Below are 25,926 nucleotides of genomic sequence, written 5' to 3'. Positions count from 1 at the left end.
CCATACATTGTCACTGGAAATACCATAGAGTTGACAATTTGTATTTTTGTGGCAATTGTTACATCAGCATATTTCATGACTTTTTCCAGGCTCTTCATAACAAGTCTTCCTGACATTAATCTTCAATGTATTTCTTGGCTACTAGTTCCTTTATTATTGATTATCGATCCCAGGAGAGAAAAATTGTCAACTATTTCAATCTTCTCTCTGTCCACTACAAATGTGTTAAAACTTCCAGTTGCCATAGTCTTTGTTTTCTTGACATTCAGATGTAGTCCCATCTTTTTGCTCCCTTCCTTAACTTTTAATAATATTCACTCAATAAATGCCATTGATCAATTGAATAAATGCTAAATGATTCATCTCTAGAACAATAATCAACACCTCACCACAGATTCTAAGACCTAAAGTCTCAGTACCTGAGGCTTCTCCATCATTTTTTTTTAAATGGCATTTGTTAAGCAGCACTATGTGTCAAACACTGTAAATATAAGTAGATATATAAATTAGGTTGAACACATTCCCTTTCCTACATGGGGCTCAACCAACCAATCAATCAATTGATTGTATTTATTGAGCACTTACTATGTGCAGAGCTCTGTACTAAGTGCTTGGGAGAGTACAACAGAATAAGCAGACATGTTCCCTGCCCATAACACAGTAATAATAATGTTGGTATTTGTTAAGCGCTTACTATGTGCAAAGCACTGTTCTAAGCGCTGGGGGGGATACAAGGTGATCAGGTTGTCCCATGTGGGGCTCACAGTCTTAATCCCCATTTTACAGATGAGGTAACTGAGACGCAGAGAAGTGAAGTGACTTGCCCAAGGTCACACAGCAGACAGGTGGTGGAGCCAGGATTAGAACCCATAACCTCTGACTCCCAAGCCCGGGCTGTTTCTACTGAACCACGCTGCTTCTGTATGCAAGATGATCAGATTGTCCCATGTGGGGCTCACAGTCTTCATTCCTATTTTACAGATGAGGTAACTAAGGCACAGGGAAGTTAAGTGACTTTCCCAAAGTCACACAGCTGACAATTGGCAGAGTCAGGATTTGAACCCATTTGACCTCTGACTCCCAAGCCCGTGCTCTTTCCACTGAGCCGAGGCACAGAAAAGGGAAGTGACTTCTCCAAGGTCATACTGCAAGCAATTGGCAGAGCAGGGATTAGAACCCAGGTCCTCTGACTCCCAGGCCTGTGCTCTTTCCACGTATATCATACTCTCCAGAATGCTTAGTACAGTGCTCTGCACACACTAATTGCTCAATATATGTGATTGATTGATTAGGCCATGCTGCTTCTCATGATGCTACTGGATGGAAGGCTCCATCGGTGTGGCCTAATGGAGAGAGCACAGGCTTGGGAGTCAGAAGGACCTGAGTTCTACTCCTGACTCAGCCACTTGTCTGCTTTGTGACCTTGGACAAGTCACTTGACTTCTCTGGGCCACAGTGACCTCATCTGTAAAACAGGGATTAAGATTTTAATCCCCATGTGAGTCATGGACTGTATCCAACCTGAATAGCCTGTATCTACTGCAGCGCTTAGCACATTGTCTGGCACAAAATAAGCACTTTATATTCTCCCAAATGCTTAAAACAGTGCTCTGCACACAACAAGTGCTCAATAAATTCATTCATTCAGTTCTATTTATTGAGCGCTTACTGTGTGCAGAGCATTGTACTAAGTGCTTGGGAAGTACAAGTTGGCGATGAATACCACTGATCAATTGATAGTAGTAAGCGCTCAATAAATACGATTGATGATGATTGATTGCTTAACAAATATTCATTCATTCTTTCAATCGTATTTATTCATTCATTCAATTGTATTTATTGAATGCTTATTGTGTGCAGAGCACTGTACTAAGCGCTTGGAAAAGTACAATACAATAATAAACAGAGACATTCCCTGCCTACAACAAGCTCACAGTCTAGATGGGGGGAGACCGGCATCAGTACAGATAAGTAAATTATGAATCTGTACATAAGTGCTGTGGGGCTCAGGGGTGGCAGGGGAAAGCAAAGGGAGCAAGTCAGGGAGACCCAGAAGGGAGTGGGAGATGAGGAAAAGTGGGGCTTAGTCTATGAAGGCCTCTTGGAGGAGATGAGCCTTCAATAAGGCTTTGAAGGGGGGGAGAGTCATTGTCTGCTGGATGTGAGTAGGGAGGGCGTTCCAGGCCAGAGGCAGGACGTGGGCCCAGGGGTCAACGGTGGGACAGGCAATATCGAGGCACAGTGAGAAGGTTAGCACTTGAGGAGTGAAGTTTGTGGGCTGAGTTATAGTAGGAGAGAAGTGAGTGCCTACTTGTGCAGAGCACTTAACTAAGCGCTGGGGAGGCTACAATATAACAATAAATGAACACATTCCCTGCCCACAGTGAGCACAAAAACAACAACGAAAACCATGCACGGGCCAGAGACCATGAGCTCCAAGTGGGGCAGGGACTCTGTCCAACCTGATTTGCTTGTAGCCACCCCAGCACTTAGTACAGTGCCTGGCACATAATAAGCACTTAAACACCACAATGCTTAACAAATACCAAGCAGCCTGGCCTAATGGATAGAGCACCTGCCTGGGAGTCAGAAGGTCATGGGTCCTAATCCCAGCTCTGCCACTAGTGTGCTGCATGATCTTGAGTAAATCACTTCACTTCTCTGGGAAATGGGGATGAAGAATGTGAGCCCCATGTGGGACAGGGACTGTGTCCAACGCAACTACCCCAGAACAAGCACATCATAAGTGCTTAACAAATATTATTTTTTATTATCATTATTGTTTTTGGTCTTGCTTGCTTTCGTGAGGTTGTCTCCTTGTACCTTGAGTTTCACTTCCAATTAACCATAAGTCTGTAAGCTTATTATTGGCAGGGAACGTGCCTGCTAATTCTGTTGTATTGTACTCTCCCAAGCGCTTAGTACAGTGCTCTGCACATAGTAAGTGCTCAGTAAATGCCACTGACTGATTGATGATGAAGCAGTGTGAAGCAGCTGGCTCAGTCAGTGGAAAGAGCTCATGGGCTTGGGAGTCAGAGATCATGGGTTCTCATCCCGACTCTGCCACTTAATAATAATAATAATTTTGGCATTTGTTAAGTGCTTACTATGTGCAAAGCACTGTTCTAAGCGCTGGTGAGGTTACAAGGTGATCAAGTTGTCATCCCACATGGGGCTCACAGTTTTAATCCCCCATTTTACAGATGAGATAACTGAGGCCCAGAGAAGTTAAGTGACTTGCCCAAAGTCACACAGCTGACAAGGGGTGGAGCCGAGATTGTCAGCTGTGTGACTTTGGGCAAGTCACTTAACTTCTCTGGGCCTCAGTTACCTCATCTCTAAAATGGGGATTAATAATAATAATAATAATGATAATGACATTTATTAAGTGCTTACTATGTGCAAAGCACTGTTCTGAGCACCAGGGAGGCTACAAGGTGATCAGGTTGTCCCACAGGGGGCTCACAGTCAATCCCCATTTTAAGTCTTAATCCACAGATTAAGACTGTGAGCCCCCTGTGGGACAACGTGATCACCTTGTATCCCCCCCCACCCCCCACCCCCGCCAGTGCTTAGAACAGTGCTTGGCTCATAGTAAGTGCTTAACAAATGCCATTATTATTATGGTAATTATTCATAATAATAAAATTATTTATCAATAGCAATAGCATGGACTATTTATTAATTTATAATGGTGTTTATATAATATATGTGTTATAGATGATATATTTATAATGAATTATTAACTATTACCGATTATAATATTATTATGAATAATAATAAAAGCCAGCTGAGCTCGATCTTTGTCTGGGCTGGAGCCTCCCGGTCCCCATCCTGGAAAGTCGACCAGGAGAGGAGGAAAGGCCGCCCCCGACGTTCATTGGTCGGCCCACACACGGGATCCGGCCAATCAGCGGGGTGCCCCGTTCCCATGGCGACGGGGACGCTTGGCGCTGTACCAGACGCATCCCTCGTAAACGCGGTCGGAGGGTCGCCATGGCGATGGGCAGCTACGGGCCCGGGGTGCGGATAGGAAACTGGAACGAGGACATCTGTCTGGAGGAGGTACCGAGAGCCCCCCGCCCCAACCAGGACAGACTCTCCCTCTTCAAATCCCACGCCTCTTCCCCCCTTCAGAGCCTTATTGAAGGTCCATCTCCTCCAGGAAGCCTTCTCTGACTAAGCCCCCTTTTCCTCTTCTCCCACTCCCTTCTGTGTCACCCTGACTTGCTCCCTTTCTTCACCCCCCCGCTTCCAGCCCCACAGCACTTATGTCTGCACCTGTCATTTATTCATTTCTATTAATGTCTTTCCGACTCGATTGTATCTACCCTAGCGCTTACTACAGTGCCTGGCACATGGTAAGCGCTTAGCAAATGCCTTAATTATTATCTTCCCCCAACTCTACACTGTAAACACTTTGCGAGCAGGGATTGTGTCTGTAGTATCGTCCTTTCCCAAGCACTTAGTACAGTGGTCTGCACCAGGAAGAGCTCAATAGATACCATTGAATGAATGGATGGATGAATGACCCCTCACTGCAGCACATCCAGTAATAATAATAATAATAATAATAGTGGTATTTGTTAAGTGCTTACTATGTGCCAGGCACTGTGCTAAGCGCTGGGTGGATACAAGCAAAGTGGGTTGGACCCAGTCCCTGTCCCACGCGGGGTTCCCAGTTCCAGACCACAGCTCCCTGAAAAATGATTTGTTCGAACCCTTTCACCACCCCGGATTCCAGCACCATCAACAACCCATCATCCTGGCTTCCAATCACAATACTGCTACTATTACTACTAATAATGATGGTATTTGTTAAGAGCTTACTATGTGCCAAGCACTGTTCTAAGCACTGGGGTCGACAAAAGCTAATCAGCTTGTCCCACGTGGGGCTCACAGTCTTAATCCCCATTTTATAGATGAGGTAAATGAGACCCAGAGAAGTGAAGTGACTTGCCCAAGGTCACAAAGCAGACGAGTGGCGGATCCGGGATAAGAACCCAGGTCCTCTGACTCCCAAGCACATGCTCTTTCCACTAAGCCACACTGCTTCTCAATAGTGATAATAGTAATATTCATAACAATAATAACAATGAATAATAATAATAATGATTATAGTAATGGTACTTGTCAAGCGCCAAGTCAGAAGGACCTGGGTTCAGCTCCCAGCTCCACAACCTTTTTTAAAAAATGGTATTTATTGAGCACTTACTATGTGCCGATCTTAATCCCCATTTTATAGATGAGGTACCCTAGGCACAGAGAAGTGAAGTGACTTGCCCAAGGTCACTCAGGAGACAAGTGGTGGAGCTGGGATTAGAACCCAGGTCCTTCTGACTCCCAGGCCCACCGTCTATCTGTTAGGACACATCACTTCTCTTATCTTCTGTGTGACCTTGGGCAAGTTACTTCACTTCCCCGGGCCTCAGTTCCCTCATCTGTAAAATGAGGATGAAAATTGCGAGCCCCCAGTGAGTCCAAACCGATTTGCTTATATCCACCCCCAGCACATAGTACAGTGCCTGGCAGATAGTAAGCACTTAGTAAATGCTATAGAAAAATAATTATAATGATAATTGTGGTATTTTTTAAGCAATATGTGCCAGGCGCTGTACTAACCTGGAGAAACAGCGTGGCTCAGTGGAAAGAGCCCGGGCTTTGGAGTCAGAGGTCATGAGTTCAAATCCTGACTCTGCCAGTTGTCAGCTGTGTGACTTTGGGCAAGTCACTTAACTTCTCTGGGTCTCAGTTACCTCATCTGTAAAATGGGGATTAAGACTGTGAGCCCCCGTGGAAACACCTGATCACCTTGTAACCTCCCCAGCACTTAGAACAGTGCTCTGCACATAGTAAGCACTTAATAAATGCCATCATTATTATTATTATTAAGCTCTGGGTTGGATACAAGCAAATCGAGTTGTTTACAGTCCCTGTCCCCCATGGGGTTCATGGTTTTAATCCCCACTTTACAGATGAGGTTACTGAGGCCCAGAGAAATGAAGTGATTTGCCTAAGGTCACAGAGCAGACTGGTGGAGAAACCGGGATTTGAACCCATGACCTTCTGACTCTCAGGCCCATGCTCCATCCACTACGGCATGCTGCTTCAAAAATAAGTACAGTTTCACCAGATAGTACAACCCAGTTCAGTAAGCATGACCACCCCCCCACCCTTGGTAAATTATTTTTATTATTATTATTAAATATTGGTTCGCCTTGACACATGTTATGCTGAGGGCGCTGACAGAGCAATTATCCATAAACGAGGACACTCCCTGCTTGAGAACTGACCTGGGGCTGAATCAAGACCCTCAGATTCCGTGAACCTAGATGAGCTCTGGGAGTTGAGTGTTCATTACACTCTCCCACTCCCCCTAACCGTAATAAATTTTCATATCTGTTGCCCCACTTCTAGGCTCCTTGTGGTTAGGGAATTGTATTATATTGTATTGTACTCTCCCAGGCATGAGAAGCAGCGTGGCTCAGTGAAAAGAGCCCGGGCTTGGGAATCAAAGGTCGTGGGTTCTAGTCCCGGCTCCACCACTTGTCAGCTGTGTGACTTTGAGCAAGTCACTTTACTTCTCTGGGCCTCAGTTCCCTCATCTGTCAAATGGGGATGAAGACTGTGAACCCCACATGGGACAACCTGATTACTTTGTGTCCCTCCCAGCACTTAGAACAGTGAGCACTGTTGGCACACAGTAAGCACTTAACAAATGCCATTATTATTATTATTATTTAGTACAGTGCTCTGCACACAGTAGAGAAGCAGCGTGGCATAGTAGATAGAGCTCGGGTTTGGGAGTCGGAAGGACCTGGGTTCTAAATCCCGTCTCACCACTTTGCTGGGAGACATTGGGCAAGTCACTTCACTTCTCTGGGCCTCAGTTCCCTCATCTATCAAATGGGGATAGAGACTGTGAGCCCCACGTGGGACAGGGAATGTGTCCAACCCAATTTGCTTGTATCCACTCCAGCACTTAGTACGGTGCTTGGAACACAGTAAGCACTTAATAATTACCACAATTATTATTATTAATTATTACCAGAGCACCGGCCAATCTAAAAGGCTTGAAAGCAATGTGTTCTACTGGATAGAACATGGGCCTGGGAGTCAGAAGGAGCTGTGCTTAATCCCAGATCCACCACTTATCTGCTGTGTGACCTTGGACAAGGCTCTTCACTTCTCTGGGCCTCAGTTCCCTCATCTGTAAAATGAGGATTAAGGCTGTGAGCCCCATGTGGGACATTGACCGTGTCCAACCTCATTAGCTTGTATCTATCCCAGGGCTTAGTACAGTGGCTAGCACATAGTAGGTGCTTGACAAATACCATAAAAATAAAAAAACATCACAGCAGCCCCATAGGAAATGGGGCTGTTATTTCAAATAACAATGTGAATAGCAAATGGACTGCAATCTCGTTGTGGACAGGGAATGTGTCTGTTATATTGTTGCATTGTAAAAATAATGATAGTCATGGTATTTGTTAAGCACTTACTTTGTACCAGGCACTGTACTAAGCAATGGGATAGATACAGGTTAATCAGGTTGGACGCGGTCCCTGTCCCCCATGGGGCTCACAGTCTTAATCCCCATTTTACAGATGAGGGAACTGAGGCCCAGATATATTAAGTGCCTTCCCCCAAATCCCACAGGAGACAAGGGGCAGAGCCAGGATTAGAACCCAGGTCCTCTATACTCTAGGCCACACTTCCTCTCTCCCATGTTCTTAGTCCAGTGCCCTGCACATGGTAAGTGCTCAATAAATATGTTAGATTGATCGATTGAAATGGATACTTCTCAGAGGTACTGTAGCAGGGATCCTTCAAGACCGTGAGTAAGACACAGAGACACCACCAAAAACTGTTTTACCAAAATGACTCAGGGATTGAAAACCTAGTGTCAGCAAAACAGGAAATGTGTCAACAACACATTGCAGCTCCTTGTGATCATAGCAAGCAGATGCCTGTGAAGACACTCAGGCCCAGCTAAGACACACATGTGGGAAGACCAGAGTTGATGCTGAAGAGATCTGGAGATAGGCCGACCGCGGACCAAAACAGATGTTTTTACTCATTGCTAAAGTAGTTCTCTGATCTGAAACCCGGTCTGTGACACTGCTGGAGAGTCTGGAAGGAGCCACCCTCTTCTCAGGCAAGGAGAGAGTCCTACACAGAGGTGTTTGTTCATTGTCGTATTTATTTAGTGCTTACGTTGTGCAGAGCACTGTACTAAGTGCTTGGGAGAGGTTGACTGCCCACAACGAGCTCACAGTTTAGAGACCACAGAATCTTTGCTGTCGAAACATGCACAAGAGAACATGCAAATGATTACGATTCACTTGGCAGATTCAGCCCAGTAAATCTGAAGGAAAACAAAGTTATGTACCAACTTACACCTGGAAAACCTTACATACGCTCAGAGATCTTCACTGGAAACACGGAGTTTAAAGCAGTCACTGATTCTGCAACCAAGGCAGTTCACTGCCCACAGTTAGGCCAGGAGGTAGAAGACAGAATAATGATAATAATAATAATAATAATAATAATAATAATAATTGTGTATATTAAGCTCTTACTATGTGTCACTGTTCTGAGTGCTGAGGTAGGTACATGCTAATTAAGTTCATTCATTCATTCATTCAATCATATTTATTGAGCACTTACTGTGCGCAGAGCACTGTACTAAGCACTTGGGAAGTACAAGTCGGCAACATATAGAGGCGGTTCCTACTCAACAATGGGCTCACAGTCTAGAAGGGGGAGACAGGCAACAAAAAACATGTAGACAGGTGTCAAAATCATCAGAACAAATAGAATTATAGCTATATGCACATCATTAACAAAATAAATAGAATAGTAAATATGTACAGGTAAAATAAATAGAGTAATAAATCTGTCCCTCTGCCTCATGGGTTTCATGGTCTAAGCAGAAGGGAGAACAGGTATTTAAATCCCCATTTTACAATTGACGAAGTCGAGGCCCAGAGAAATGAAATGATTTGCCCAAGGTCACACAGCAAGCAATTGGTAGAGCCAGGAGTAGAACCCAGATCCTCTGACTCCCAGGCCTGTGCTCTTTCCACTGCCTGTGCTGCTTTCACAATCAAAGAGGCCAAAGTGATTCTCGGCAGATAGCAAGACAGCAACTGTGAGAAGCACTGTGGTCTAGTGAATAGAGCACGGGCCTGGAAGCCAGAGGGCTTGTGTTCTAATAGTGACTCCTCCACTTCCCTTCTGGGTTGGCAGCAAGTTTTTTGGGGCAGTGTCCATCCCAACTGGCCCTCTCTGCCCCTTGGAAATGGAAATGAACCAGAGAAGCAGAATGGCCTAGTGGATAGAGCCTGGACCTGGAAACTAGAGGACCTGGGTTCTAATCCTGGCTCTGCCACTTGTCTGCTGTAGGACCTTGAATGAGTCATTTCACTTCTCTGTGCCTCAGTTCCCTCAACCGTCGAATGGGAATTAAGACTGGAGGCCCTATGTGGGACAGGGACTGTGTCCAACCTGATTAACTTGTATCTACCCCAGGTGCCTCTCAGGATGGCACCTGGAGAGTTTCCAGTCCTCTACCAGTTTCAGCTATGGGAGGGAGAGTTAAGCAGAGGCCTATCCATTCCATTCCTAGCTCAGGTAGTGGTTAGCGAGTGGAAGACAATCTGGTACAAGTCAAAACTCCCCAGTGCTGGGCAGCAGCGACATAGGAGAGAGTTGAGGGCAGGGAATCAAGTTAACTGCAGAAGAAGGCAATGGTAAACCACTTCTGTATTTTTCCCAGGAAAACTCTGGCTACACTCACTACCAGACTAATTGCAGATGGAGTGGTTTATTCTGGGAGAGATATGTTCTTGGAGTCGCTATGGGTCAGAGGCATCTAGACAGCATAAGACAAGACCCCAGTGCTTAATACGGTGCCTGGCATATAGTAAGCACTTAACAAGCACCATAAAAATGGGTCGACTGAGGTGTTGCTTCCATATTGGCAGGATGCAACAGAACCACAGGAAAGAGAAAAACCTTCCTCTCCTTTCTCACACTTGGTTCTTTTCTTCCCATTCCCCTCTGTTTCATCAGCTTTTCCCCCTTCCTCCTTCCCTTTCCACACTCTTGCTTTTTTAAATGGTATTTATTGGTGGCATTTAATGGTACTTAAATGGTATTACTATGTGCCAGGCACTGTACTAAGTGCTGGGGTAGAGATAAGCTCATTAGGTTGGACATTGGACACAGTCCCTGTCCCATGGGGGATGCTCACAGTCTTCATCCCCATTTGACATATGAGGGAACTGAGGCCCAGAAAAGTGAAGTGACTTGCCCAAGGCTATACAGCAGACAAGTGGCAGAGGCAGGATTAGAACCCAGGCCCTTTTGACTCCCAGGCCTGTGCTCAATCCTCTAGGCCATGCTGCTTCTCTAGGACAGGTGAAAGTGGTGATCCTAATAAACAACCTCACTACACCTCCAAAACGGTTCAGAAGAAACTGTCAAGCTCCTGAATTCAGACCGGACTTTTAAAAACAGTTACATTTGCCTCTAGTACTTTGTAAGTTCCGGAGCATCAGAGAGTAGGGTTCTTTGGTCTCAGAGTCACTGCCTAGTAAAGCTTTCAATCAGTCAATCAGTGGTATTTATTCAGCACTCACTGTATGCAGAGCACTGGAGGAGTACAATACAAGAAAAGATGTCACATTGAGGCCACTGCTTTTCACTTCATTTGGACTTTTTGCCTCTTCTTAGGAGCAAATGAAGGATTTTTTGGAGAAAAGGGATAAAGGAGAACTCCTCATCCAAAAAAGCAGAAAACTTAAAGAAAATCTTTTGAAAAAGGTAAGTCTCAATTCAAGCAGTTCCGTAGAGAAGCAGCGTCGCTTAGTGGCTAGAACAGGGGTCTGAGTCAGAAGGACCTGTGTTCTAATGTCGGTTCCACCGCATGTCTGCTGTGTGACCTTGAGCAAGTCGCTTCACTTCCCTGGGCCTCATCTGCAAAATGGGGATTAAGACTGTGAGCCCCATGTGGGACATGGACTGGGTCCAACCTGGTTGATTTGTATCTACCTCAGTGCTTAGGTCAGTGCTTGGCACATAGTAAGCGCTTAACAAATATGACAATAATAATTATTTTTATTATAAAACCCTTCACTTGATGTGAGCTCATCTCTAGACTGTAAGCTTGTTGTGGGCAGGGAATGTGTCTGTTTATCGTTGTATTGTACTCTCCCAAGTGCTTAGTACAGTGCTCTTCACAAAGAAGCTCTCAATAAATATGACTGAATGAAAGTTCTGATCCAGTGACTGGCAGTCGCTTAGCTTATGAATTATAAAAACAGAGTGCTTCAGAAATATACCAGATAAGGGGCAAAAAAAATATTTTTCATACAGATACAGAACATCGATCTTCAGACAATCCTCATAAAATGTCTACCAAATGTTTAAAGGAAAAATGTCTTACTGGAAAATATGTATTTTCAGGTGGAGCTTTCGGTTTCCAAGGATGGTTGCGTCCACTTCGGAGACACAGTCATGCTGGTGAATACTGAGCCTCTGAATAAGGGTCCAAACCATTTTGTGCAGGGTCACCTGACCTTGTCTATAAATCCCGATGAAATGAAAGCCTACATAAGCGACAAGCTGGAAGCACCCTGCGGAGTGAGTGGGTCAAAAAACGTGAGCCCGATTGGAAGGAATACTTTTACCCTTCTAAGGTAGAGATTCTTTCTCCCGTTTCTGTCGATCCATCCGTCTTGTTTTGTGAGTGCTTACCGTGTGCTATCAGTCAATCATATTTATTGAGTGATGACTGTGTGCAGAGCACTGTAATAATATTAATGATGGTATTTGTTAAGCGCTTACTATGTGCAAATCACTGTTTTAAGCACTGGGGGAATACAAGGTGATCAGGTTGTCCCACGTGGGGCTCACAGTCTTAATCCCCATTTTACAGATGAGGTAACTGAGGCACAGAGAAGTTAAGTGACTTTCCCAAAGTCACACAGCTGACAATTGATGGAGCTGGGATTTGAACCCATGACCTCTGACTCCAAAGCCCGGGATCTGTCCACTGAGCCATGCTGCTTCTCTAAGCTCTTTACTGCTTATTCTACAGAACTAACTGTAATGAGTGTTTGGGAGAGTACGATGCAACAATATAACGAACGCATTCCCTGTCCACAAGAAGCTTACATTCTAGAGGACTAATTACTTAGGAGGGTACAGTAGAAGCAGTGTGGTGTAGTGGATAGAGCACGGGCCTAGGAGTCAGAAGGAAATGGGTTCTAATCCTGCCTCTGCTGCTACTCTGCTGTATAATAATGATGGTATTTGTTAAGCACTTACTATGAGCCAAACACTGCTCTAAGCGCTGGGGTACATACAAGAGAATCAGGTTGTCCCACCTGGGGCTCACAGTCTTAATTCCCATTTGACAGATGAGGTAACTGAGGCACAGAGAAGTTGTGACTTGCCCCAAGTCACACAGCTGATATGTGATAGAGCCTGGATTAGAACCTACGACTGAGGCTTCTCTATGCCTCAGTTCCCTGGTCTGTCAAATGGTGATTGAGACTGTAAGCCCCACATGGGATAGGGACTGTGTCCAACCCGATTTGCTTGTATCTACCCTAGTGCTTAGTACAGTGCCTGATGCATAGTAAGTGCTTAACAAATATCACAAGTATCATAATAGAACAGTTGGTAGAAATGTTCCCTGCCCACAAGGAGCTTATTATCTAGATAGGAGACAGACATCAAAATAAATTATAGATAAGGTCTATGGGGCTGAGGGTGGGAAGCAGTGTGGCTTAGTGGAAAGAGTGGCTTTGGAGTCAGAGGTCATGGGTTCAAATCTCAGCTCCACCAATTGTCAGCTGTGTGACTTTGGGCAAGTCACTTAACTTCTCTGTGCCTCAGTTGCCTCATCTGGAAAATGGGGATTAAGACTGTGAGCCCCCCATGGGACAACCTGATCACCTTGTAACCTCCCCAGTGCTTAGAACAGTGCTTTGGACAAAGTAAGTGCTCAATAAATGCCAAAGAAAATCCTAGTGCAAGGGACGCAGAGTAGGGGAAATGAGGGCTTAGTCAGGGAAGGCCTCTTGGAGGAGGTAGGATTTTAATAAGGCTTTGAAGGTGGGGAGAGTGATGGTCTGTCAGATATGAGGGGGGATGAAATTCAAGGACAGAGGAAGGATGTGGGCAAGAGGTCAGCAGCGAGATGGATGAGCTTGAGGTACACTGAGTAGGTTGGCGTTAAAGGAACAAAGTATTTTGGCTAGGAGATCAGCTAGGTGAGGTAGGAGGGGGCAAGGTGATTAAGTGCTTTAGAGCCGATGGGGAGGAGTTTCTGTTTGATGCGGAGGTGGGTGGGCCACCCCTGGAGGTTTTTGAGGAGTGGGGAAACCTGGACTGAAGAGTTTTGTGGAAAAATGATCCGGGCAGCCAACTGAAGTTTGGCAAACATGGGGAGAGGTCAGGAGTAAAGAGTGAGCCTTTTAATCTGCAGATCTCTTCCAGCAACTGGGTTCTGACTTGACTAGTGGGGGCCCTGTCCTCCTTCCCGCCTTTTCTGCTGACACACCCCTCCGATGGAGGCTCTCTCCAAGTTCCACCAAGACAGGCCCTCCTCCCTCTCGTACCTCCACTGGGGCCCAATCCCTTTGACCTTGGATACTTGAACCACTTATCACCTCTCCATGAGAATCTATCATTATAGTTTGAGCACTTACTGTGTGCAGGGCACGGTTCTCAGAGCTTGAAAGAGTACAGTGCAATATAACTGACACATTCCCTGCTCACAGCATGCTTCTGGTCTAGAGGAAGACTGGAAAGAGTGTACACCCTGGATTTTTTTTCCTGTGTGCAGCCCAGATGGAGGTGCCTTGGGCGAACCCATCAGGTACGGACAGAGTTTCTGCCTTGGGACTACAGGAGGCTTTCCAGACCAAATGGTAGGTAGCTATTGAGCATGGTCCCTTCCTGCCCCAATATCAGGGTAGCAGCGTGGCTTAGTGGAAAAAGCCCGGGCTTGGGAGTCAGAAGGTCATGGATTCTAATCCCGGCTTCACCTCTTGTCAGCTGTGTGATGTCGGGCAAGTCCTTAACTTCTCTGTTCCTCAGTTACCTCATCTGTCAAATGGGGATTAAGACTGCGAGCCCCACGTGGGACAACCTGATTATCTTGTATCTACCCCAGTGCTTAGAACAGTGCTTGGCACATAGTAAGCGCTTAACAAATACCATCATTATTATTGTTATTATTATTCTCTGGGCCTCAGTTACCTCATCTATAAAATGAGAATTGAAGCTATGAGCCCCACTGGGATGGGCACTGCATCCAATCTGACTTGTTTGTAACCATCCTAGAGCTTAGTACAGTGCCTGGCACATAGTAAGCTCTTAACGAAGATCAGACTCATCATCATCATCATCATCATACCTATCATTCCCTGTTCGTTGAGGAAGTCGGGACATTTGAGTTTGGGGTGGCCCTGTGGAAAGAGCACCGGCCTGGGAGTTGGGGGACCTGGGTTCTAATTCCGGCTTCACCACTGGCTTGTCGCGAGACCTTGGGTAAGTCACTTTGCTTCTCTCATCCTCAGTTCCCTCACATCTAGGAAATGCGGATTCAAATGTTGCTCTCTCTCCTACTGAGGATACTGAGGCATTGAGTCCGGTACTAAGCCACATTGTTTCTCCATTCATGTCTCTCCCAGACTTTTTGTACTTATCCCTGTCTCCTTTCTCGGTGAATTACTCTAACTGTCCCTTAATGTAACTCCATTTTTTCCTCCAACTGACATCTCGATCCATCCTACAACCTTTTTTTAAAAAAAGTAAAAATAAAAACTCATTTACAGCAGTCATGGTGGGAAGACAGCTGGAGGTCCAGTTTACGTTGTTGTTTTGGACCCTCCCAAGGGCTTAGTACAGTGCTCTGCACATGGTAAGTGCCCAATAAATATCATTGATTGATTTGAGGAAGTAAGAGGAGGAATGATAGACACGAGAGAGAGAGAGAGAGAGAGAGAGAGCAGAGGGAGACATGAGGAGAGTAGACTGCAAGTTCATCATGGTTAGGGAATGTGTCTGTTTATTGTTCTATTAATAATTATGGTATTTGTTAAGTGCTTATTATGTGCAAAGCACTGTTCTAAGCATTGGATTGTACTCTCCCAAGTGCTTAGTACAGTCTTCTGCACAAGGTAAGCATTCAATAAATATAACTGAATAAATGAATGAGAGGGAAACAGACAGAGCAGAGGAGGAAACAGAGAGACAGAGCAGAGGTAGACATAGGGAAAGGGAGAGAAGAGACAGCAGATGGGGACATTGGGAGAGGGAGAGAGACAGAGTGGAGGGAGACATGAGGAGGACAAAGAGAGAAGAGAGAATGAACGGAGACATGAGGAGGGAGAGAGAAGAGGGAGACATGAGGGGGAGAGGGAGAGAGACAGAGAGCTGAGGGAGATATGAGGGTGAAGGAGAGAAACAGAAAGCAGAGGGAGACTTGAAGGGGGAGGGTTAGAAACAGAGCTGAGAGAGATAAGAGGGGAACTGGGAGCGGAGAGAGACAAAGAGAAGAGTGAGACATGAGGGGGGAGGGAGAGGGACAGTAGAGACAGACATGAGGGGGTGAAAGAGAGCAGAATGTGAGAGGGAGAGCAAAGGGAGACCTGAATGGAAGAGGGAGATAGAGCAAAGAGCAGAGGGAGACATGAAGGGAGAGGGAGAGAGCCAGAGAAAAGGGAGACATGGGGGGAGAGAAGACTTGAAGATCTGAGCACTGATTAAATGCCGTTGATTGACACTGTGGAAAATCCAAGCCCATTCAACAGAGCTGAAGGAGGAGCGTGTCTGAGGAAATGAAGTGGAAGAGCTGAGGTTAGCTCGTTTCCATTTTCAATCTGCACATGTGCAGTGCTTTGCACATAGTAAGTGCTAAATAAATGCTACCGTTGCTAGAACACAGACCCTTGTCTCTCCCTCATGTGATGCACCTTAGTCTTTCTCGGTCAGTCAGGGTACCATCAGGGATTTGGATTCTAGGCCCCAGGGAGCAGTTTCCACAGAGCACTTTTTTTCTTTAGTAGTATTTGTTATGGGTTTACTATGTGCCAAGCACTGTACTAATTGCTGGGGTACACACAAGCTAATCATGTTGGACACAGCCCCCGTCGCACATGGGGCTTCCAGTCTTAATTTCCATTTTCCAGATGAGGTAACTGAGGCACAGAGAAGTGAAGCGACTCACCCAAGGTCACCCAGTAAACAAGTGGTGGAGCCAGAATTAGAACCCAGGTCTGAGCACTTCCCAGAGAGCACAGTGAGTGGAGCAGAGATCCTCTCTCAAGAGCCTCAACAAAGCCCATAGTGCCTTCCCGGTTTCCCAAGTTTTCCTTTCCCAGCGACTCTAGTTTGACCACTCACCCTCTCGCTGTCACATTCAGTTGTATCTAGCAAGTGACCACAAAACATTCCTGAGTGCGTCGAAGCTGTCCCGGCTCCAGGAAGCCTTCCTGACTGACAAAATCTCTTATTTGGCATACTGGCAAGCTGCTTTTTTGGATCCCCAGTTGCGTCTGGAATACGAAGGTTTTCCGATCCAGGTAAGCAGAATCTCCTGGAATTCTGGGCTTCCTTTGCAGACTGGTCGCAGTGGAGGGCGTGAGGTTGTGAGTGAGGGTCACGGGCATCATGGATAGATTGCTTTCTCCCTGCACGCACTGTCTTTCAGATGATGGTGTTTTTTAGCTTTTGTTTTTTTTCCTAATGGTATTTTTAAGCATTTATTTTGTGCCAGGCACTGTACTAAGCGCTGGGGAGAGTACAATATAACAGAGTTGGCAGACATGTTCACTGCCCAAGAGGAATTTACAGTCTAGAGGGGGAGAGATCAATCAATGAATCCATTAATGGCATTCATTGAACGCTTACTTGTGCAGAGCACTATACTAAGAGCTTGAGAGAGTACAATAGAACAGTCAGTAATCATAATAATAATAACTGTAGTATTTCTTAAGTGCTTACTGCATGCCAGGCACTGTACTAAGCACTGGGTGAATGCCATCAAATTGGGTTGGACCCAATCCCTGTCCCACGTGGTGCTCAGAGTCTCAGTCCTTATTTTTCAGGTGAGGTAACTGAGGCACAGAGAAGTGAAGTGACTTGCCCATGGTCACATAACAGACAAGTGGCAGAGCTGGGATTAGAACCCATGACGTTCTGACTCCTAGGCCCATGCTCTATCCACTGTGCTATGCTGTATTTATTGAACACTTACTGTGGGCAGAACACTGTACTAAGTGCTTGGAGACCACATTATAGCAGAATATGCACTTTAACAGGCACGTCCCCTGCCCACAACAAGCTTACAGTCTAGAGGGGGAGACAGGCAGAATATTGGTGACCCATCTTCAACCTGAAGAGACAGTGGAGGTCTGTCATCACCTCCTGTCTCTGAGAAGCCCCCAAATACATTCTCAAACTGGTGAAACACCGACTATGTCCTAAGCCCTGAGGTACGTACAAAATTATAAGAGGAGACACAGTCTTTACCCCACATGAAGGATCCTGGCGTATCCGATAGAGCGCGGACCTGAAAGTCAGAAGGTCGTGGGTTCTAATTCTGGCTCCTCCACTTGTCTGCTGTGTTAGCTTGGGCTAGTCGCTTCACTTCTCTGAGCCTTAGTTACCTCATCTGTAAAATGGGGATGAAGACTGGGGTCCCCTTGTGGGACAGGGACTTGGTCCAACTGATGAGCTTGTATCCACCCCAACACTAGAGTTAGCAGTTAGCAAATGCCACAGTTATTATTAGGAGACTCACTATGGATCTTTCCCCCATTCTACAGGTGAGGAAACTGAGGCCCAGAGAGGAAAAGTGACTTTGTCCAAGGTCGAAGCAGCATAATGTAGCAGATAGAGCACAAGCCTAGGAGTCAGAAGGGCGTGGATTCTAATCCCAGCTCCACCACTTGTCTGCTTTGTGACCTTGGGGAAGTCCCTTAACTTCTCTGGCCCTCGGTTACCTCACCTGTAAAATGGGGATTGAGACTTAATTGAGACGATTAAGACTGAGCCCCACATGAGACAGGGGCTGTGTCCAACCCGAATTGCTTGTATCTGTCCCAGCACATAATATAGTGCCTGCACATAGTAAGCGCTTAACGAATACCACAATTATTTTCCCCCACAGCACTTACGTACATATCTTTAAATTCTGTATTATAAATTATTTATTCCTACTAATGTCTACCTCACCCACTAGATTGTAAACTCATTAAGGGTAGGGAATGTGTCTGCTAATTCTGCTGTATCATACTCCCCCTAACGCTAAAAACGGAGCCCTGTATGTAGTGAGAACTCAATAAATACCTCTGATGGATTGATTGCTTGATTAAGAAATCCTTGATGGATTGATTGCTTGATTAGGAAATCCTTGATGCTTACTCCTGAGGATGCATAGTCCCTGTCAGGCGATAACAGCTTCCTTGAGTAAAGCTCGTCACCTGAGAACAGGCCAACCATGACCTTGTCACAGCAGCATGTAACCCAGCTGCTCAGCACATTGAGCTCGAAGGAAGTCAATCCTGGATTCATTTTCCTTTGGATTGACAACATTTTCCGTTGGATTTTCCGTTGGATCGACAAACCGCTTTAAGAATGGCAGCTAGCTGGTTGTGGCTTGGCCACCAAGCCGTCTCCAGTTGAAACATTCCGTCTAATCCCAATAGGAATGAACCATCCCATTCCATGATGGATCAGGGCTCGTTCTGTGACCCAACCACGATGTTCTCTGGAGAAGACCAAGAGTGACCTTAAGTAACGCCTTCGAGGCAGTGTGGAAGAAGGACAACTTCCTCATTCTGGGAGACTGTAATGCCAGAGTTGGTTGCAATTTGGGGGTAATAGTAATTGTGGTTTTTATTAAGCACTTTCTATGTGCCAGGCACAGTACTAAGCACTGGGGAGGATCCAAAAAAATGGGTTGGATACAGTCCCTATCCCCGTTTTACAGATGAAGAAGCTGAGGCCCCAGAGAAGTAAAATGACTTGCCCAAGGTCACAGAGCAGACAAGTGGCAGAGCCAGGATTAAAACCCATGACCTTCTGACTCCCAGGTCCATGTGCTATCCACTACACCATGCTGCTGGCCTAATGTCAATCAATCAATGGTACTTATTGAGCATTTCTGTGGCAGAGCACTGTGCCAGATACTTGGGAGAGGACAACACGGTAGAGTCGAGAAAATACGATCCCTGCCCAGAAGGAGTTTACTAGCTATAGGGGAGGCAGAAATGAAAATACATTACAAGGGAAAGGGCAGAGTATAAGGACATGGATGTAACTGCTGTGGGGCTGGGATTTGGGGTTTTTTATGATATTTGTTAAGCATTTACTATGTGATAGACATTATCCTAAGCGCTAGGGTCTTATGCCATGGAGTCATTTCCGACCCGTAGCGAAACCATGGACATATCTCTCCCTGAACGCCCCACCTCCATCTGCAATCGTTCCAGTAGTGGATCCATAGAGTTTTCTTGGTAAAAATCCGGAAGCGGTTTACCATTGCCTCCTTCCACGCAGTAAACTTGAGTCTCCACCCTCGACTCTCTCCCGTGCTGCTGCTGCCCAGCACAGGGGAGTTTTGACTTGTAGCAGATTGCCTTCCACTGCCCAAGCTAGGAATGAGTAGGCCTCTGCTTGACTCTCCCTCCCATAGGCAAGACTGGTAGAGTACTGACTGGAAACTCTCCAGGTGCGACCCTGAGAGGGAAAGCGCTTGGGTAGATTCGAGGTAATCAGGTTGGGCACAGTCCATGTCCCACACACGGGGCTCACAGTCTTAATCCCCATTTCACCGTTGAGATACAGATGAGGCACAGAAACATGAAGTGAGTTGCCCAAGGACACACAGCAGACAAGTGAGAAGCAGCATGGTTCAGTGGAAAGAGCAGGGACTTGGGAGTTAGAGGTCATGGGTTCTAATCCCGGCTCTGCCACTTGTCAGATGTGTGACTTCAGGCAAGTCAGTTAACCTCTCTGTGCCTTAGTTACCTCATCTGTAAAATAGGGATTAAGACTGTGAGCCCCATGTGGAACAGTCCTCCCCAGTGCTTAGAATAGTGCTTGGCACATAGTAAGTGCTTAACAAATGCCATCATCATCATCATTATTATTATTATAAGTGACAGGGCCAGGATTAAAACCCAGGTCCTTCTGACACCCAGGCCTGTGCTGTAGCCACTAGGCCATGTTGCTTCCTGTTCTGTTCAGGGGAGAAGGGGAACAGATCCAAGGGAACAGATTCAGCTGATGCAGAAAGGAGGACAAAAAGGATAGGGGTAATGAGAGCTTACTCAGGGAAGGCTTCTTGGAGGAGATGTGATTTTAGGAGGGCTTTGAAAATGCCCAAGAATTGGCTGTGAATCACTAGGCCAGAGAAGCATGTCCAAGTGGCAAGAGCATGGCCTTGGGAGTCAGAGGTCATGAGTTCTAATACTGGCTCTGCCACTCTTCTGCTGTGTGATCTTGGGCATGTCACTTCTCTGTGCCTCAGTTACCTCATCTGTAAAATGGGGATTGAGACTATAAATCCCATGTGGGACAACCTGATTACTCTGTATCTACCCCAGGGCTTAGAACAGTGCTTAGCACATAGTAAGCGCTTAACAAATACCATAAATATTGTTGAAAATGGGGAGAGCAGTGGTCTGTCAGCTGTGAAGGAGGGATCTCCAGGCAGGAGGGAGGATAATAATAATAATAATAATAATGATGGCATTTGTTAAGCGCTTACAGTGTCAAGCACTCTTCTAATAATAATAATAATAATGATGATGGCATTTGTTAAGCATTTACTATATGCAAAGCACTGTTCTAAACACTGGGGATGATACAAGGTGATCAGGTTGTCCCACATGGGGCTCACAGTCTTAATTCCCATTTTACAGATGAGGTCACCGAGGCACAGAGAAGTTAAGTGGCTTGTCCAAGGTCACACAGCAGACAAGCGGCAGAGGCAGCATTAGAACCCAGGTTCTTCTGACTCCCAGGCCTGGGCTATATCCACTGCTTCTCTGTAAAGCTAGATACTGTAAAGAGGGACTGGGGTAGATTCAAAATAAGCAGGGCAAACTCTTTCCCTGTTCCACATGGTACTTTCAGTTCAAGAGAACCGGTATCAAATCCCCATTTTACTAAGTGCTTAGAACACTGTTTTGCACACAGTGCGCACTCAATAAATATGATTGGATGAAATGAGGAAACTGAGGCTCAAAGAAGAAGCATCGTGGCCTAGTGGATATATTGTATTGTATATTACCTTTACAATATTTATATTGTACTTTCCTAAGGGCTTAGTACAATGCTCTGCATGCAGTAAGCGTTCAATAAATCTGGTTGATTGGGAGGTCATCTCTAGATTGAAAGCACATTGTAGCCAGGGAACGTGAATACCAACTCTGTTATACTTTACTTTCCTAAGTGCTTTGTGCACAGTAAGTACAGTGCTTTGCACATAGTAAGCACTCAACAAATACAGTTGATTGTAAGCTCGTTTCTAGACTGTAAGCTCCTTGTGGGTAGGGAACATGTCTACTAACTGTTAAATTATAATAATAATGATAACTGTGGTATTTGTTAAGTGCTTACTATGTGCCAAGCACTGTTCTAAGCACTGGGGTAGTATTAATTATAATAATATAATGATGGTATTTGTTAAGCGTGTAATATTTGCCAAGCACTGTTCTAAGCCCTGGGATAGATACAGGGTTACCAGGTTGTCCCACTTGGGGCTCACAGTCTTGATCCCCATTTTACAAATGAGGCACAGAGCAGTTAAGTGACTTGCCCAAGGTCACACAGCAGACATGTGGAAAGCCGAGATTAGAACCCACGAACTCTTACCCTGTGCTCTTTCCACTAGGTGTTTTGCATGCCGTAAGGGCTCAATAAATACAGTTGATTGTAAGCTCATCCCTATACCATAAGCTCTTTGTGGGCAGGGAACATGAATATGAACATGAATACCACCTCGGTTATATTTTACTCTCCCAAGTGCTCAGTACAGTACTCTGCACACAGTAAGCGTTCAATAAATAGATTTCTAGAGCCCAGAGAGCTTGGAGCGCAGTCCGGCCAAGCCTGCTTTCTCTCTCTCTCTATTTCTGCAGGCAAACACCAAGATCCTCATCTATCACTGCCACACAAACCGGGGATTAGCGGTTCACAGGAAACACCGCTTGAGGTAAGAACCAGGGCCTGGTCCCATAAATACTAATAATTGTGGTATTTGTTAAGCACTTACTATGTGCCAGGTACTGTACTAAGTGCTGGAGTGGATACAAGCAGCGTGACATAGTGGAAAGAGCACGGGCTTGGGAGTCAGAGGTTGTGGGTTCTAATCCTGGCTCTGCCACTGATCAGCTATGTGACTTTGGGCAAGTCACTTGACTTCTCTGTGCCTCAGTGACCTCATCTGTAAAATGGGGATTAAGATTGTAAGCCCCACGTGGGACAACATGATTACCTTGTGTCTACCCCAGCGCTTAGAACAGTGCTCAGCACATAGTAAGCACTTAATGAATGCCATCATTATTATTATGCAAGCAAATCAGGTTGGACACAGTCCCTATCCCACGTGGGCTCACAGTCTCAATCCCCATTTTCCAGATGAGGTCACTGTGGCCCAGAGATGTTAAGTGATTTGCCCCAGGTCACACAGTGGCGGAGCCGGGACTAGAACACATGACCTTCTGACTCACAGGCCCATGCTCTACCCAATACTCCGTGCTGCTTCTCAAAGGCTCATCTAGTCCAAGCTGCAGGGAACCAGAAGGTCCTGGGAGGAGACTCCCTCCACTCTTCGTCTGGGGTGAGTGGGTTAGTCAGCAGCCAGGGAGGTGGTAAACTATAAACTCATGCTGGGCAGGGAATGCGTCTGTTTATCATTATATCCTATTCTCCCAAGCGCTTAGTACAGGGCTCTGCAGACAGTAAGTGCTCAATAAAGATAATGGACTGACCGATTGAAGATCCAAGGCAGAGGAAGAAGAAAGCAAACACCCCCTATTCTCCCTTCCCCTCTGACTGAGGGAGTACTTCCCAACCCCTCCACCCCAAGCACCAAGCGTCGAGACCCTCTCCTGGGTGAGATTTTCCCAGGAAAGGTAAAAGACTGTTTCTCAGCTTTCGTGGCTAGAGCCGGGGCCTGGGAGTCAGAAGGACCTGGGTTCTAATCCCGGCTCCGCCACTCATCTGCCAGGTGTCCTTGAACAAGTCACTTGACTTCTCTGGGCCTCAGTTCCCTCATCTATCAAATGGTGATTCATTTATTCAATCGTATTTATTGAGCACTTGTTGTGTGCAGAGCACTGTAATAAATGCTTAAGACTGAGACTCCCATGTGTCCAACCTGCTTAGCTCATATCCAACCCTAGCGCTTAGTAGAGTGTCTGACACATAGTAAGCGCTTATCAGATACCATAGAAAGAAAATCCAAGAATCCCCAGCACTCCTAGCAGGAAGGCCATGGCCAAAAGATTCCGTAAAAGATGGAAGCTTCTCCTTTAGACTGAAAACTCCTTGTGGGCAGCAATGAATTGTGAGTACCAGCGGGAAACAGAGATGGCTGTGTATTGTATTGTATTGTATTTTTTCTGTTCTCTAATTGATTGGATTGTATTGTCTCTTCTCAATGTTTTGTCTCTATTCCAGGGCTTGTGCCATAGTGTCAAATCCTGCTTGTCAAAAGCAGCTCACTTCAAACAATGCAGAGTTTCTTTATAGCCCAGCTCTGCCACTTGTCTGCTGTGTGACCTTAGCCAAGTCACTTCAATTCTCTGTGCCTCAGTTACTTCATCTGAAAAATGGGGATTTGAGACTGTGAGCCCAAAGTGGGACAGGGACTGTGTCCACTCCAATTTGCTTGTATCCACCCCAGCGCTTAAGTACAGTACTTTGCACCTAGTAAGCGCTTAACAAATGCCATAGTTATTATTATTACAGCATTCAGACATGATCAGAAGATCATAAAACATGATACACACTTTAAGACAGCATCAGTAATTCTCCTCTTGGGGCAACTTCCTTGTCCTGTTTTATTCTCCTGTAATAAAGTCTGAGTGAACAATTAGCACTGTCTGCCTCTGAACAAATCAAAGGTTAAGGGGTTTCCTCAACAAAGGAGGAGTGACTCCATCCTGAGACCTTTCATCTGACAGTCACCCTGATTAGTCAGCCAATGTTATATTTATTGAGTGCATACTGTGTGCAGAGCACTGTACTAAGTGCTTGGGAGAGTACAATATAACAATATAATGGACACATTCCCTGCCCACAGCAAGCTTTCATTCTAGAGGGGGAGACAGACACTCATATAAGTGAATAAATGACAGATATGGACATAAGTGTGGTGGGGCAGGGAGGGGGGATGAATAGAGGGAGCAAGTCAGGGCAACGCAGAAGGGAGTGGGAGAAGAGGGAAGGAGGGCTTAGTCAGGGAAGGCCTCTTTATTGAAGAATAGGGCTTTGAAGATGGGGAGAGTAATTGTCAGATTTGAGGATGGTGGGCCTTCCAGGCCAGAAGCAGGACTTGGGTGAGAGGTTGGTGGCTAGATAGACGAGATTAAGCAGACAGGGACGAACAAAGTGAGGGCCTGTGATGTGCTTGCCTTGAGTAGCAAGGCTCAGCAGTAATTGTGGTTTTCTTGTTATGAGGCAATCAAGCAGTCAAGCGGGCCTAGAGATGGTCAAGCAGGCCTGGAGCTGAAACAGCTCAAATGGAAAGGTCAGGGAGAGAAGGGGGGGCAAATGTGCTTCCATAATGACCTCTCTGCCCATTCCTCTTTCCAGGACGTATTTTGGAGGGGAATGTGAAGTTGCTTCTCACACACACCTGGACTCCCACAGAGTGGAAAAAGAGCAGAACCACTGGATCCTTATCACCGGAAATCCGAGTGGCGATTCTCCCTCTATGCTTGAGCGAGCAACGCCTCCATCCGAGGAGACGAAGGGTTTAGCCGGAGCGCAGAGTACCATGCCCCTTTCTCCAACACCCTTCCCAAGCCAGTTTGCTGGGAATTAATCAAAGAGGCTGATCCCTCCTCGTTTCTGGTTAGATTTAGTTGAGTGGGGGTGTTTAGGGTCCTCTCTGACTTTATGGCCCATCAGAGAGAGCAATGGGGCATCGTTTCTGCCTGTCCATGTCTGTAAGGTGATCCCTGGGGAATCGAAGCTTCTAGCAGGCTGGCAGGAGCTGGGTTGCTTGGGATTGGCGCCATACAAGGCTGGCGATATAGAGAGTCCTGGAATAAATTCTTTTTGCTTATGGCATACGGGCTGATGAAGTGAAAGTGTTGAAGACTGGGGAATTGGTTATAGTCTGCTCCATCTATCCATCAAGCAGTTGAAATGATTGAGTACTTAATAATAATAATAATAATGGCATCTGTTCAGCACTTTCTATTTGGCAGGCACTGTCATAAGCGCTGGGGTGGATACCATCAAATTAGGTTGGACACAGTCCCCGTCCCAAGTGCGGCTCAGTCTCAATCCCCACTTTACAGATGAGGTAACTGAGGCCCAGAGAATTGAAGTGACTTGTCCAAGGCCACATAGCAGACAAGTGGCAAAGCCAGGATTAGAACCCATGACCTTCTGACTCCCAGGCCCGTGCTCTATCCACTACGCCATGTGCCTTTTCACTTATTGTGGGCCGAGCACCGTACTAAGTGCTTAGAAGAGTGCAATAGACACCCTCAAGAAGCTTAGTGAGGCTAAGGATGGCTGTAGGTGTGTATGTATGTGTCCTGGTTTTACTCTCAGAGGAAAATACAGAGACAGTTGTGGTTTTCACCCTGGCTGACTAAAGACACTGAAACGGAGCCTAATCCGATCTCATCTATCTCTCCGATGACCTCTGGTCCA

General features: G+C 45.9%; 1 protein-coding gene and 1 non-coding gene across 3 annotated transcripts; both read left to right on the top strand.

The window, feature by feature from the left end:
• The first annotated feature begins 3,970 nt into the window (after positions 1-3,970).
• Positions 3,971-25,357, top strand: CFAP161 (cilia and flagella associated protein 161). 2 transcript variants are annotated; one of them, XM_038767485.1, is made up of 7 exons: positions 3,971-4,065; positions 10,741-10,830; positions 11,473-11,705; positions 13,862-13,946; positions 16,446-16,604; positions 22,173-22,246; positions 24,853-25,357. In XM_038767485.1, exons 1-7 carry the CDS (start codon positions 3,997-3,999, stop codon positions 25,082-25,084), a joined length of 942 nt encoding a protein of 313 aa, XP_038623413.1. In that variant the 5' UTR covers positions 3,971-3,996; the 3' UTR covers positions 25,085-25,357. The 2 variants fall into 2 exon arrangements, with proteins under 2 accessions (XP_038623413.1, XP_038623414.1); XM_038767486.1 differs by lacking the exon at positions 24,853-25,357 and adding an exon at positions 22,766-22,867.
• On the top strand, positions 9,536-9,673 carry LOC119946303. Its single transcript, XR_005456409.1, has one exon. It is a non-coding gene; the product is annotated as a small nucleolar RNA SNORA7 (small nucleolar RNA).
• Positions 25,358-25,926: the final 569 nt, after the last annotated feature.

This window comes from Tachyglossus aculeatus, chromosome 26 (genome assembly GCF_015852505.1).
Source record: "Tachyglossus aculeatus isolate mTacAcu1 chromosome 26, mTacAcu1.pri, whole genome shotgun sequence".
Lineage (NCBI taxonomy): Eukaryota > Metazoa > Chordata > Mammalia > Monotremata > Tachyglossidae > Tachyglossus > Tachyglossus aculeatus.
This window is presented reverse-complemented; position numbering and strand designations above follow the sequence as displayed.